Source organism: Daktulosphaira vitifoliae, unplaced genomic scaffold, assembly GCF_025091365.1.
Source record: "Daktulosphaira vitifoliae isolate Bord-2020 unplaced genomic scaffold, ASM2509136v1 Scaffold_4, whole genome shotgun sequence".
NCBI lineage: Eukaryota > Metazoa > Arthropoda > Insecta > Hemiptera > Phylloxeridae > Daktulosphaira > Daktulosphaira vitifoliae.
The window spans coordinates 24,726,555-24,742,951 of NW_026099575.1; the positions used below are offsets into that span (position 1 = coordinate 24,726,555).

At 25.0% G+C, this 16,397-nt stretch overlaps 1 protein-coding gene across 5 annotated transcripts in view; it reads right to left on the reverse strand.

The window, feature by feature from the left end:
- Positions 1 to 5,031: 5,031 nt before the first annotated feature.
- The window catches only part of LOC126904254 (uncharacterized), a 26,404-nt gene continuing 15,038 nt past the window's right edge, over positions 5,032 to 16,397 (reverse strand). For all 5 annotated transcript variants that reach the window (XM_050683131.1, XM_050683133.1, XM_050683129.1 and 2 more), the window contains 12 exons: positions 14,359 to 14,717; positions 13,777 to 14,300; positions 12,710 to 12,809; positions 12,434 to 12,652; positions 11,373 to 11,451; positions 10,344 to 10,553; positions 10,000 to 10,105; positions 9,710 to 9,938; positions 7,409 to 7,602; positions 7,175 to 7,327; positions 6,947 to 7,105; positions 5,032 to 6,887 (listed from right to left, as the gene is read on the reverse strand). In XM_050683131.1, coding sequence (XP_050539088.1) covers positions 6,635 to 6,887; positions 6,947 to 7,105; positions 7,175 to 7,327; positions 7,409 to 7,602; positions 9,710 to 9,938; positions 10,000 to 10,105; positions 10,344 to 10,553; positions 11,373 to 11,451; positions 12,434 to 12,652; positions 12,710 to 12,809; positions 13,777 to 14,300; positions 14,359 to 14,717 — 2,585 coding nt within the window. In that variant the 3' untranslated portion in view covers positions 5,032 to 6,634. The remainder of the gene's footprint in view (positions 6,888 to 6,946; positions 7,106 to 7,174; positions 7,328 to 7,408; positions 7,603 to 9,709; positions 9,939 to 9,999; positions 10,106 to 10,343; positions 10,554 to 11,372; positions 11,452 to 12,433; positions 12,653 to 12,709; positions 12,810 to 13,776; positions 14,301 to 14,358; positions 14,718 to 16,397) is intronic.

Consider the following 16,397-nt stretch of genomic DNA (forward strand, 5'->3'; position numbering starts at 1 on the left):
TCTTTGTAATTATTTTAAAATAAAAATTTTAAAAAATATATATTATAGATAAATTATTATTTCAATTTATTCTAAAAGATAAACAATTATTATTTTTTATAAACATATAACTTTTAAATCTCTAACCAAAATTATTTTTACAAAAAATGATATTATCATTGATGTATAGTTACAGATATATAAAAATATATGTACAGTATAAATTTGTATAATTATCCAGTATTATATTATTTTTATAATAATATAATCTGTAATTTCCGACAATTATAATTATCCTAAAAATTAACTGATAATTAGTTTTACATTTTAAAAGGTTAAAAAATTTGTATTAGTAATAATTTAAAAATATTTACTTTATTAATTTTAACTTCGATGCGAAGCTGAGAAGGTATTGGTTTTACTATGATGTGTTTTTTTTTATTTATTTATTCATTTTTTTTTTGTGTCTGTTACCACTTTTTCTCAGCTCTCACCGAACCGATTTCTTTCAACGATACGTCAAAAGATCACAAATTATATCTAGTCGAAGACATTACCCTCAAAAATGAACAAATCAATATATTTTTTTTATAGATGATGTCTTTACCTATCATTTGGTATATTTTTTTATAAATTTAACCCTTTACCAGCCCACAAGGAGGGATTCAAAATGACAACTTTTTCACAAAAAATTAACTTTTTCAACTTAACTCTTGACAGTGCTGCGAAAGGTCTGACACTTTTATCTTAAATTAAAGCTATTTCAATATACCTTATTATGGAATAATAAAATTTCGGACTTTATTTTGTCTTCACGGTGAAAACGGCTACCGTATGCTATTTTTGTGTGAAAATTCTCGATTTTATTTTTAGATTTTTAACTTTAAAATGTTATAACTTTTTGAAAAATGGATCAATACAATCTTTTTATAAGAAATAATATTTATATACCTCTTTCATTTGACATACTTTTTTTTTAAAACTGACCATTTCCTTAATACAGGGGGGGTTCAAAATATAAAAATGCATATAGAAAGTAGAACTTTTTCAACTTAATTTTTGAAAGTGTTACGAATATACTGACACTTTTATATATATCTTAAATTAAAGCTTATGTAATATACTTTAATATTAAAAAAAAAAATTTCGGACTTTATTTTGTCTTCATGGTGAAAATAGCTACCGTATTCAAAAATATGCTATTTTTGTGTTAAAATTCTTGGTTTTGTATTTTATTTTATTATAAGGGGATTACACTGATTTTCATAAATATTATATCAATAATTAGATTGACATAGTATAGAAAGTTAAGCATATTTAATTTTTTTTGTTTCTTTGAAGTTGAGAAAAATAACTTTAAAATTTGAACTAGCTAAATTTCCATTTTTATTAAGTGACGAATGCGACGTACGGTTTCTGAGACGGTTACACTTGGGTCTTTCATGCCTGTGGCACTGAATTTTTTCTTAATTCTTTTTGAGTTAGAAAAAAATGTTTAACTCATTTGATTTTTATCTCATTTAGATTCAATAACTTCAATAAATATCAAGGATCCCATTACTGTAGTCTCCTCTCGTGAGAAGAAATTCATATTAATATTATATTACTATGTGGTTTTTTTTGTAGCTATCATTTATTTTTTCAGCTCTCACTTGACCTACTTTTTTTTTTAAATTAAACACTATCTACAGATTTGCATCGAAGCGTTTTTTATGATAATGATTTCAATTACTGTCATATATCATCTATACTGGACCCAACTATGCCACGACCCCACTGTGCTGGGTTTTTTGCTAACGAAAATATTCTGAAATATTAGAACCGTTAAAAATAAACAACTTTGATTCATTTTTTCGAAATTTTAAACTACTATAATTTTTTTTAGAAAAACTATTTAACTCAAAATTTTGTTTGGTAATAAGAAAATTTTCTTTCGATCATTTACATATTTGATAATCCCGCAAAAAACTTAAAGGGGTTTAAACATCGTAAAAAATTGTGTCATTTATTTTTATTTTTATTTAAAAAAACTGACAGTTAATTTTGTATGCTTTTAATCTGCATGAAATTAAAGCTTTTGAATATAAAGAAATTCATAATAATATTATTTTACTATGTGGTTCATTTTGTAGCTATCATTTATTTTCTCAGCTCTCACTTGACCTACTTTTTTTTTTAAATTAAACACTATCTACAGATTTGCATCGAAGCGTTTTTTATGATAGTGATTTTAATCACTGACAGTTATCATCTATATTAGACCCAACTATGCCACGACCCCACTCTGCCCCCACCCCACTGTGCTGGGTTTTTTTTTGTGTCTGTTACCACTTTTTCTCAGCTCTCACCGAACCGATTTTTTTAAATGATACGTCGAAAGATCACAAATCGTATCTAGTCGAAGACATTACCTTCAAAAATTGAAAAACTTTCCCTCGTTCCCCGTAAATGAGGAAAACCTCCAAAAAAATTACAAATTTAAAAATCCTAATTTTCGAAATTTTATCAATTTTTTTACTTAAAATTGCCATAATTTTTTTAAAAATAACCAAATCAATATCATTACCTTTTATTTGGTACATTTTTTTTATAAATCTGACCCTTATCTGCCCACAGGAAGGGATTTAAAATTATAACTTTTTCAACTTGACATTTGAAAATGTTCCCGAAAGTCTGACACTTTTATATATATCTTAAATTAAAGCTAATGTAATATACTTTATTATGAAAAAAAAAAATTTCGGACTTTATTTTGTCTTCACGGTGAAAATGGCTACCAAATGCTATTTTTGTGTGAAAATTCTCGATTTTATATTTTACATTTTTTACTTTAAAATGCTATTACTTATTGAAAAATGTATGGATCAACACAATTTTTTTACGAGAAATAATATTTTTAATATCCCTTTTTCATTTGACATACTTTATCTTAATCAAGATATTAATAAGGAACTAGCTAATCATATAGCTTTTGGAATAATCCACCATTTTTTTAAAATTAAACACTATCTAAAGATTAGCATCGAAGCGTTTTTTTTTATAGTGATTTTAATCACTATCATATATTCTTATACTTGATCCAACTATGCTACGTCACCACTGTGCCGCGACCTCCCTGTGCTGGGTTTTTTTTTTTAACTGTTTCTACAATAAAATTTAAAATTAGTTTTGTAAAATTATTGTTTTTATCTTGAGCGTAAAAATAATCTTAAATTACAAAAATCATTATATTTATTATAATAATCGCATTACTTACTGGAAATCAAGTGATTATATGATTATTTCAAAATCTTGAAATACTAAGTAGTAGTTAAAACAGTAGTTAGTATTTCAATTAAGAAAATAAGTGGTCTATAAAAAGAAAGGAAAAAATAGCTGTGTATGGTATTAACAGATTTGGAGAAAGCGTATGACAGAGTATCTAGAGAGATTTTAAAGTATTAATGAAAAAAGGTACATCATCATCGTGCATATTGTTCGCTGATAATATAGTGTTAATAGCAGAAGATTAATCAACAGATGATGTGTGAAGATCAGCTCTTGAAGGATAGGGATTAAGAATAAATAGGAGTAAGACAAAGTATATAGAGTACGAGTTTGACAAAGGAAAACATACGATAGATGAAATGAGGAGATAAGTAACAATAATCTAAGACGTGATAGGAGAGGTGGAAAGTTTTAAGTATTTAGGATCAGTTATGCAAAAGAACGGTAGTTTTGATGAGGATGTAAGACAGTATTATGTGTGGGTGGGTGAAGTGGGGAGAAGCGTTTGGTATGTTATGCAATTAGAGAATTCCAGTGAGACTGATAGGTAAGTTCTATAATATTGTAGCAACATCAGCTACAGTTTAAAGTGATAGGCAGATAAAAGGAGAATAGAGCAGATAATGAGTGTAGTAGAGATGAGAATGCTTAGATGGAGTGAAGTGATTAGAGATGATAGGATAAGAAACGAACATATAAGAGGGAGTTAGATGTAGCAGCAATCGTGGATAACATAATAGAAAATGGACTTAGATGGTTTGGTCATGTTATATAGAGAGAGGAATCGGAAGCTTTAAGAATAATTATGGAAATGTATATTGTAGGGAGAAAAGTTAGAGGAGACCAAAAAAGATATGTTATTAAGTGTGATATGAGAGCGGCTAATGTATGCGTAGATAATGTGGGAGATCGTATCAAATAGAAATTTAGGATAACGATTGCTTACTCCAATTAATTAGGATAAAGGCGAGGAAAAAAATAAGTACTGGAGTATAAAAAATGTTTAAACTTGTACTTTGCAAATTATTATGATTTCTAAAATAAATACTAAACGTGACTCCCAAATCTGATTGTTTTTGTCACTAGACATTTCTAGCTATATTTTTCCAACCGCCCCGATATAAAAATACTATTATCTATTTCACATATTATAGATCATAATACTGATCAATTCATTATTTAATCGACTTAACTAGAAAAATACTTTAATATTTTTCTTGTTTGGTAGATTGAGCAAATGAGTTTGTTTGAATCGGTTTAAAAAAATTAACTATATTGAAGAGTTTAATCGTAGAATATTTATTATAGTTTTGTAATAAAATTAATGGTGTGAAAGGTTGTATAAGAAATTCTTAATGGGGAGGTGATTGCGGTCGCAATACTTATATTTGGTGGGTAGTAAATTATCATTATGGTACATACTTCTCCTGATAAATATCCGTAATTTCAGAAAGAAGATAATTCAACAATAACAATAATAATGAGAAAAAAAGGTAAAAAAAAATTTGGATTTGGTGGTGTCTTTTAATGAATTTCTTTATTTAATCAATATCAATAAAATCTAACATCGATATGACTGATAGAGACAGGTTTCTGAAATCAGCTTAATTTAAAATTCAACACAATTTTAATTGGCGGATTCACCTAAACAGACTTATTTTTAAACACTGCCAATATAGTCCTTAATTTTTTGATTTTCTTACCATTTGCACGTATAAATATTAAAAAAAAAAGATTATCATATAATTTTCCAAATGTATACACAAAAAAAAAAAAACTACCTAGTTAGCCAAAATATCTAAATATAATTTTTACTCTTAATATTACATCGCACCATTAAGATATTAGTGAAATAACTCAAAAAAAAAAAAAAAAAAATGGCAATTTTAAGTTATACAAAATATTTTAAAAATAAAAATTTCATCCTATAGTATGCACTTGTATATTTTTATATTAATATATATTTCAACAGTAAAATTATAAAATACTAGTGATTAAAATAATATGGACATATTTTTAAACTCAATTATCTCCATACTAATTGTTTTGAGTTACTATAATAAATCTTGATAATAAGACATTAGAATCTTTGGTAAATTTGTATAATAGAATTAGACACAAATGAAAAATAATTTACTTAAATAAAATTGTTTAGTTATTATTCTTATTATTAAATAAAAGAACAATTATTATATATACATTTATTGAAATATTTATGACTCGTAAGCCTATTTGGTATTGTAACTTTATTGTAGATATAATATGGCACAACTAAGAATTACAATAAATATAGTATGTTACATAAATATAAGATTCTGTTTGTAATTTTTATATAACCAGCACAATTTAATAATAGAATATTACATAATAATTATTTCAGCTAGAGTAACAACTTACATATCTGGTTAATAATTATTATATATTATTATTTTAGTTTAATACATAAAATAAAATTAAAAAATTATAATATCAATTTAAAAGCAGTCTTTTGTTTAATGAAACAAAAATTAACAAAAATAAATTTTTAAGAAAACCTATAAAATACAATTTGAAAACTATATAAAAAACAAAAAATGGAAAACATTTACAATATAAATTTCTTTTTCATATAAAGCATTACTATTAGTCAAACATTTTACTTAAAATTTTCTAAGTGCAGACTAACTAAATTATTTTCAAACAATAAAATGGAGCACCAAACAATATAAACAATAAAGATTGACAATACACTTAATTATACACACTGAGACCTTACTTATTCAAATAAACAATTTGAATAAACAAGGTCACAGTGGAATATAAAAGAAAGAACCATAAAAAAAGCTTTATAAAATAATTTTACTTAATATTTTGTAACAAATTATACATATATACTGTTATATATAGAATAGATATGTTTCTCAAATTTAAATAACTGTTTATTATTCTTGCTAATTACATATTGATGCGAACTGTTACATTCTTGTACTTAGAAGTTATCAAAGAAGAATATAATTTGAGTACAAGAAAGGCTCATTAACGATAGTCACATTTTATTTGAATGAACTGTTATGGTAAAACTATATCTAGTAATTATTTTGTTTCAAATACACATGCTAAATTTTTTTATTAAGTGTAATATCATATGAAAATTTAATTTGTTTTTACAAAATTTGTTAAAATTCATTAAGTAAAGCTAAACTCAACATTTGCACTTAAACCCTTATGTACATTGCTACACTGCCCCGTTGTCTTAGATCATCGGTCACAAGTAATAATTAATATGCATAATTAATTGTACAAAAATAAACACAAATTACATTAAAAAAAAAAAAAATGAGACCATTACAATTAGAGATATATAGACAGTAACATCAATTTAGTAGAAATGGAATGTGTCCAATTGATGTTATTTAGACACTATTAGAACTAAAGATCTAGGCACTAATCCTTTACGGGCACCACGACAACAGAGTATCCATTTGTCATCAACCTCCAGTACAAGTTGTAATTTTTCACCTTCATTGAATGATAAATGTCCATTATCAGCTGATAGACGATGAGACAGAGTTCTCACATAACGAACTAATTCTTTGGGTTTTCTTTGAGGTAAACTACTTGGTCGTACTACTTTATTAATTGATGTGGAGGGTTTTTTGGATCTAAAATAATTATATGTTTTATTATTCATAAAGTTTTAATAAAATAATTTTTTTTTTACTTGTTAATTGAAGGGTCTGTTTTGGTGGTACCAGGAGAAATTAAATTAGGCACCTCTTCCTTACAATTAGAACTCACTGGTCTTCTATTACTAAAACTATCTTGAGGAGGTTGAATAGGTGATAGGACTGGTCGGGGAATACGAGATTTTGAAAGTCTCCTATAATTACAACAAATAAATGATATATCTAAAAATTTAAATAATTTTAATAAACAATATATTTAATACCTTGAATTCAATCCGTCACTTATAGGGGATTCAAAATCTGGGGTATTTACTGTTAAATCTTTAGTACTAAGTAACTCCCATTTCATTTGTAATCTTCTAAACCTGTTACGTTGTACAGGTTTTTCTTGGTCACAATTGTTTTCAACTTCCATTCTATTATTAAATTAACATAAATACATATTATTTCACAACATAACAAATTAATTGAGTATATTTTTTATCATTAATACTAACCGAGTTCTTTCATCAATATTTTCAAGCCTCTCAAAAGCTGTTGCTAATTTAGAACCCATATGTACACCACTCCATCGCTTGCTAGCCGTACTTGCTACATCAACTGTTCTGGCTGAATCTACATATGATCTAGGTCTTGATGTTTCATTTTCCAGAGTTCTGGCAGTCTTTTTTAATAACCAAGACGTTCGATTCTGTTTTTAAATTTAATTTATTTTAATCCATTATTATTGTATTATACTAATAGATTAGAGATTAACACAATAAATTATTTAGTGAGTTTTTTTTTTTTGACACCAACCAGGAATAGCTATTATACAGAATAATTGATTTATCATTAACCATTAGATTTCTTCTAAAACAATAATAATTTAGAGAGATTTTTTAGGCCTATTTAAGTAATATTTATTTCTAAATTTACAAGTGATTAATTTTTTTAGGTCTATTCCTTATTCTTATAAGAGTTATACTTTATTTTTTTAAATGGCAACATAAATATTTTACTAGTTTGAGTATTATACAATGATCCAACTAAAAAACACAGCATAGTTGGGTTACAGCACAGTGAGGATGAGGCATTGTTGGGTCAAGTATAAATATATCTGACAGTGATTACAATCACTATCATAAAAAACGCTTAAATGCAAATCTGTAGATAGTGTTACATTTTAAAAAATTGGTGTATTATTCCAAAAGCTACATGATCTGCTAGTTCCTTATTAATATCCTGATTAAGATAAAGTATGTCGAATGAAAAAGGGATTATTAAAAAATATTATTTCTTATAAAAAAATTGTGTTGATCCATACACTTTTCAATAAGTTATAGCATTTTAAAGTAAAAAATGTAAAATATAAAATCGAGAATTTTCACACAAAAATAGCATTTGGTAGCCATTTTCACCACAAAGACAAGTCCAGAGGTCAAGTTTTCTTTTTTCCAAAATAAAGTACATTACATTAGCTTTAATTTAAGATATATATAAAAGTGTCAGACCTTTCGGAACACTTTCAAAAGTTAAGTTGAAATAGTTGTCATTTTAAATCCCCCCCTGTGGGCAGATTAAGTGTCAGATTTACAAAAAAAATATACTAAATGATAGGTAAAGATATCAAGCATCTATATAAAAATTATATTGATATGTTCATTTTTGAAAAAGTTACGGCAGTTTTTAGTAAAAAAAATTTCAAAAATTTCGAAAATTAGCGATTTTTTAATTTGTAATTTTTTTGGAGTTTTCCCCCATTTACGGGGAACGAGGGTAATTTTTGAGTGTAATGTCTTCGACTAGATACGATTTGTAATCTTTTGACGTATCGTTGAAAGAAATCCGTTCGATGAGAGCTGAGAAAAAGTGGTAACAGACAAAAAAAAAAAAACAACATTATAGTAAAACCAATACCTTCTCAGCTTCGCATCGAAGCTAAAAAAAAATATGTCGAATGAAAGAGGTATATAAATAGTATTTATCATAAAAAAATTCTATTGATCCATATATTTTTCAAAAAGTCATAGCATTTTAAAATTAAAAATATAAAAAAGAATTTTTTTACAAAAATCTTATTATTTAATTAACTTTGATGTTAGTTTTTACCATGAAAACAAAAAAAAATTATTTATAAAAAAAATATACCAAATGGTAGGTAAAGACATCATACATCTATTAAAAAAAATATATATATTGACTTGATCATTTTTGAAAAAGTTATGGTTAATTTATGGTTCTTGGCTAGTCCAATGATGGACGGCTTGGATATTATGGTCGGCTTACACCAGAAACCAGATACCACCAATGAGAAAATAACAAAAAACTCTCAATGGTACCTTGGGGTCTAACCCATGATACTGTGCGCCAAAAAACATAAGTTTTACCCACAAGGCTCTGCTGGACTTACAATAAAATAAATTAAAATATTAAATTTTTGAAAGTTTCATAATACTGCTTACACAAAAATAATTTATTGGTAACCATTAAACTAATTTTAAACTAAAGTTTAATTTGGCCCATAGAAGGCATCACATTTTTAACCCCAGGATAAACCACTGAAAATATTATATTATATAAATATAATATTAATATTGTATTCATATAAATATATATAATTTAGTTGATAATAAATTATTATNCATATAAATATATATAATTTAGTTGATAATAAATTATTATAAATACAATGTATACCATAAAATTTAAAAATGTATAAAATACTATGATTGAGAATGGTAATTATTAGTTTCAGCATTAAGCTATCATCTAAATTTATTTAATGCAATGTAAATATTTTTAAGAAATTATCTTACATTTATGTTTGAAAGGCTTTCATGGAGTTTTCGACATTCAAATAGTGGATCCAAATCAGGTCTATACTTTGATAAAGATTTGGTAGCAGTAATTAACCGGTCGACCAAATCTCTATGCAATGTACACCCAAAGTTAGCCCGAACAAACAAAGCATTTCGGTTATAAAATTTTTGCAATACTGATTCACGAGTTCGTATGTAACAAAGCCAAGCATCCAGTCCTCCAACACTAAAAAACAAAATTTATTTAAAATTCATATTTTATTTTTAACTTAAAATCATTTATTCACTTTAACAAGCCAAATACAAATGCATTGAACTTCATAACACCTTCATTAAGTGCTAGTTCATTGTTGATTTTTAATGTAAGTTCATTAAGTGCTGAAGAAAGAATACCTATAATAAAATAATTTTATTTAAAAAGTGAATTTTTATGGAATTCAAAAATAAGTTAGCAAAATTAATAACCATTTATTATACATTTAAAAAAAAACTTGCCTAAAACTACAATTTTTCAAAAATACATTTTTGGAAAAAAGAAGTTTTGAAATTGAGTGATTAATTAAATAATAATTATTTAATTAGTCATTATATTAAAACTATTGTAGATTATATAACTTAAAATATTTATTACCTTGTTGTGATGATGCCTCAATTACATGCCACACAGAACTTTGTACAGGCCCAAATGATGTTTCTAACATTGTTTTCAAATTTTCACTAAACAATGCATACAGAGCTGGACAAAAAACATCTAAAACAACTGAATGTAAATCATCTGTGTGGTCATTATCAAGGCAAAATGCAATTTTTTCAGCAGCAAAACAACAATTTCTAATTAAATCTGAAAAAAAATTAATACTTAATCACAAATATGTATATAATTATTATATATATTTTAATGTATATATACTTGATACATACAGAGTGGAACAGATCTAACTGACAACTTCTATAACTATTAATACAATAATCATTTCACTATAATTTTTCTTTTTTTTTTGTAATAATTTATGCTATTTTATATTATGTTATAATAAATTTTTTTAATTTTTTCTGTTAAAATATTTAGTAGATATTATTTTAGATTGAAAATTTCTAGTCTTTATATGTGTTGCTATCATATTAAATGCAAGTTCAAAGTATAAACTTGTTTATTTATCTAAAAAAAATGGATTTAAAATTACCTCGCCTTACCCTAACTGGTTTTTAGCACTCATCTTACAAAAATGATTAATGGGTCAATCAAAATTTCAGACAAATATTTATTGAGTTACAATCATTTTAATACATAGAGTAGGACTGTAATGCAGGGGTATGCTTTATAATTATACCAGTACAATCTGCTGTACCAACCTCAATGTATAGAAATGATTTTAAATCAGTAATTACTTATCCTAAAACTGTTATTCACCTATTAACATTTTTTGTAAGAAAAACAAAAAAAAAGGCTATTTTAAAATGTTGACAAAACTAAAAATTATTTAAATAAATAATTTTTTTATTATTAAAAATATATAACAAATTATGTTTTTAAAAGAGTCCAATAATCCAAAACTTGTTAAAAAAAAACTTTAAAATTTTAATTATATCAAAAATTATAAAAGTTATCAGTTAGATCTGTTTCATATACATATAATTAACATAAATTGTTAAGACATGCCTTTTTTATGTGAAATAGAATCTGTTGGTTTATTTATTTCATATTCTTCAAATTTGTCTGAATCTAACCCTTTTTTTATCTAAAAATGTACAAAAAAAATTAAATTGTGTACAATGCAAATACTATAACATTTACTTTAAAGTTTTTCAATAATTAAAAATTCTATGAGCTTTAAACTAAAAAAAAATTCCTTATAGTACTTGTACATTATATTATCATATTTTCACATGAGTTTTATTTGATAATCCAGTAAAAAATAAATTTTTTAACAAATTTGTAGTGCTTTTAGGTAATTAAAAGATTAAATGGGAGAAATGGTTGAAAAATTGAAAATTTTGTTAGTTGAAATTGAAATATTGTTAGTTTTTTGACAAAACATTGCAAGTCATTTATTAATTTTTTTTACAGGAGAATCTAAAAAATTTTCAGATTTACATTTGTTGCTGTAGAAACAAGATTTTGTTTTGAGCATAAAAATGAATAATTTATCATGAAATTTAGCTCATATGATATTAATATGTATAAAAAATAAAGTGTATATATTTATAATATTTATGTCTTATTTTTAATGCCAACGTTTAGAACTCGTTTCAGAGTTTGAAACGTCAGCATACTAAAAACTTAGATTTATCTATAAATATTATAAATAAAACAACAAACCATGAAACACATTCATAATGTGTATATATATATATTTTAACAAAAATAATATCATACTGTGAGTAACCTAATATAGCAAGTCAAAAAATAACTACCATAATAACCCAAAATAATATTCTAATTCATGATACAAATTTATCATTTCCATTTATTGATTAACAGTAATATTTAGTATTAATTATTCAATTTTATATATACGTCATAATATGGATAAGGCATTGTCAGGATGTCATATTTACTATAAGAAAATGTGTATAACTTAAAAATGACAAAATTTGAGTTACTACACTCAAGTACTCACAGTACGATATGGCTTACAAATTTCATCATATAATCCCGATGGTATCTAGATTTTTAATAGACCATAATTAAAGATATTTATTATGAAGTTTTAATATTACTTGAATAGTAGCTTGATTAGGAGAATTTGGTGGTGTATGATGACCAGCTCTATGCAAATATTTATTCATTTGTGATCTCAGATTAACTTGAGACTTTTTGTTTTGTCGTAATATACTATCAAGTCTTTTCGCTTCATCAACATATGGATTTGGACTATCACAGTTGCTACCAGAACATTCAACTCCTTCATCTTCTGAAGTTCCAACATCAGAGCTCATCTAGAAAAAAATAATTTCCTATACCATTTACTAAATCTTAAGTGTAATATTACTCACAGTAGGAATATTTAGATCAACAATTAGTTGAGATGGAAGAGAACGCCTTTTATTTTGGTATTCATTCAACGTTTCTGGTTTCATGTCATTCATACTAAGCCTTAAAAATAGTTTACAATTAAAAAATTTCCTATATTGAAATATATCCTTGAAGGGAAAATTAAGTTTTAAAAATATTAGTATTATACTTGAGTTCTATTCATACAAAAATCACAGGATTCATTCTAAATGAATCTCGTAGTGATATCTGAAAGTTTTTTTTTTTCTTCAGAGTACTTTCATACGTAATTCTTAAATGAGTACTTGGCCAGAAACTGACCATGTCTTTAACAATACAAATAAAAAGCTATGTTGCTAAAGAAAGTTAGATTGAAGCTTATGAACTAAAGAGAAAACAAACTTGGCTACAATGTAGATATCATTACTTTGATAAGCAACTATTTTAGGAGGGAAGAGGAAGCAATTTGGCCCTTTTTTATAGTTAAAATTTTATTGAGGATATCATTCTTTTTTGTTGGCTTAAGTCAACAAAATACGTTATTTTCATGGACCATTAAAAAATCAAAACGGGTACTGCCTCCCTAAAATGATGCTCCTGTCTGGAGACAGTTTATTTTAAGAATTTAACAATTTTGAAAATTTTATCTTTACTTACACTGTAAAACCTATCTTTGTGCCAAGTTTAACCTATATGAAAAATATCTTATAATTTTGATGTCGAGTCAGTCAGTCAATAATGAAAATAAAAGTTTTTAAATGGCTATAAATAACATTAAAAGCAAAATTTTTGTGTTCTAAGCTACTAGAGCCTAATCTATATTTTATATTTCAAAGGTCTATTTTAAAGAAAAACAGAGTTGAATCTTAGAGAAACCAGGTGAATTATTTTGTGTAAGGATACACTGCCATTGCTTAACCTTTACTACCACAAATTGCTAATGGAAACAATAGGAAAATCTATGTAGCCCAGTACAACAAAAATTCCTGGAATTGCACATTGAGATACAATGGGTTACTGATTAAGCTAGGTAGGTCACCTATGAGATTAATATTACTTAGGAATTTACCTTTTAGGGACTTCACCTAGAGGTCTTCGCAATTCATTTTTTATAGGAATCTTTGAGTTCATTCTACCAGCAGGTGGTTTATGATTTTGATTAGAATCATCATACTGGTAAATATACATGTTATCCTTTTTATTAGTTGATTTAATTTCTGATTGGCAAAATGAAGGCTCAACCAATTTTAAATTAATATTCTTGAAACATTCTTTTAACTCTGGTGTCTTTGATAACGCTGTTGATACATTATGTGGTAACAAAATAGCTAAAGAATTCCAATCATTAACATGATCAAATCCTTTTGCACAAAGTGACTTTAAATCAAAAGAATTTTCTATTGAAGAACAATGTTCTTTAATAGAAGTAGTTGTTAATTTTTTAAATTCCACTTCAGGAGATGGCAATGGTGAAAACTTTTGTGGTATAAGAAACACATTAGTTATGTCAACAGATGCTTTAGGATTTTTTAAAAATGAAAGATCCGGTAATGTATAACTTGGAAACATCACATAAACAGGACTACTCGCACACTAAATAAATAAGACATTATTATAATTAATTTATATCAAATTAATTTATTTATTTTACCTTGGTATCAGAACTAATATTGATACTATTATCCATTGAAGATGTCTGCATACTTTTATTAATACTTGAACCTTTCCATAGGTGTTTATTAGTCATTATTGATGAATTTATTGATCCATTGTTATTACTAATACATTTAGAATTAACTGTATTTTTGTTTTGACACATAAGACTATCTTCTAAATTATTTTTGCAAGTGTCAGATGTATCAGCTATGACTTCATTTTCACTAATTACTAAACTACTATCTGACTGACGATTTTTCTTTTGACTTATGAACATTTTTACCAAACTAAATTTAGTGCTATTAGTTTGTTCTTTTGTACCTGATAAATCAAACAACTTAGCTGCTCTGCAGTCTATAAAAAAATAATTAAAATATTGGCTAAAATTCATTAAATAACAGACAGGTTTTATAACATACAAAACATTCGACTCAATTTATTGCCTAATATTAAATATCAATGTAGGCAAGTCAGTATTTTAACTTCTATAATTGTTATAAGTATAAGTTAGAAATTTTTAACAAAAATGGAAATGTATAAAATTTAAGTCTATTTTAATTTTTGTATTGTGAAAATAGTTCATTAATAATATTTAAAATAAAATATTGCAAAATTTAATTTAAAGTAATATTAAAAATTACAAGTGCCTTGAGTATCATAAATTTAAGATGGTAACTACTAATTTCGGCACTAAGCCATCATCAGGTTACATTTAAAAATCACTAAAAATAAATAAATTAAATTAAACATAGAATGAATAAATAAAAATAATCAAAAAAGTCACGTTAATTATTCTATTTATAAAAGTGTTGTATAAAAATTTAAGATAATTAGTAAAACTGTGTGTTTTTGTTATTAAACCACCTAATGTTATTAAATAATTGAAAAAATCAATTCATTTCGAAATTAAACAAAAGAATCAATATAAATGGGAAATTTAGATAAAAAAAATTTTTTATTACATAAAAATGTCCAACTTTTTAAAGTTTTCTTTACAATAAAATTTAAAAAAAACCTAGCACAGTGGGGTCGCGGCAGTGGGGACGTGTCATAGTTGGATCCAGTATAGATGATATCTGACAGTGATTAAAATCACTATCATAAAAAACACTTTGATACAAATCTGTAAATAGTCTTTAATTTTAATAGATTGGTTGATTATTCTAAAAGCAAAATTAAGTCCTATTTCTATCATTATTCCTAATTAGTAGTTGATTTATAAGTATAATTTATGAATAAATATTTATTAAAGCAATTTAACGTAGTATGAAATTGATATTTAATAATTTAATATTGTAATTTTTTCGAATAATTTATAAAAAATTATAAAGTAATTATTATTTTTATAGCAAACATGTATAAAAATTGAAGGGCTTGCACACAGAACTCTTTTGATAATAATTTGTTGTTAATTATGAATAAATGGTTTAAAAAAAATTTTAATCAGAGAAAAAAATATAATTTTACTATTCAATTTTCATGTTAATTTCAAATCAGCAATTATATGTTTTCCAATACCAATAATTTTTGATATTATTACTAATTAGTTAAAAACTATAGGATATAACTACAAGGAAAATAGTTCTGAATATTTCAATTGTATCATCTATTTAAACACCAATAATTACACAGAAATTATTAATATTTTAAAAATAATCAGTGCAAAATATCATTTTTAACCTATATTTTTGGTATTTTAAAGTTGATTTTTTGAAAGTTTATAATATAAAAAAGTTGAATTTTTTACCATAACTTTATGTTCAACATTAATTTTGAAATTTACATTAAAAAGAAAATTTTATGAGAATAAAAAATAGTATTCTTAAGATTAATATGCAGTCAGGAAATTTATAAATACTATTTACTGTAAATTTATCAGAAAAGCTCAATATTTTTATTGTAATAGATCACTTAAATAGAAATCATAGTAATCTACTAAGTAATTTTGGGTGATTAAAAATATTCTGCAATTGAAATATTCAGAACATAATTAATTTTAATGATATACTTTAACTAAAAAAAACAATCAAAATG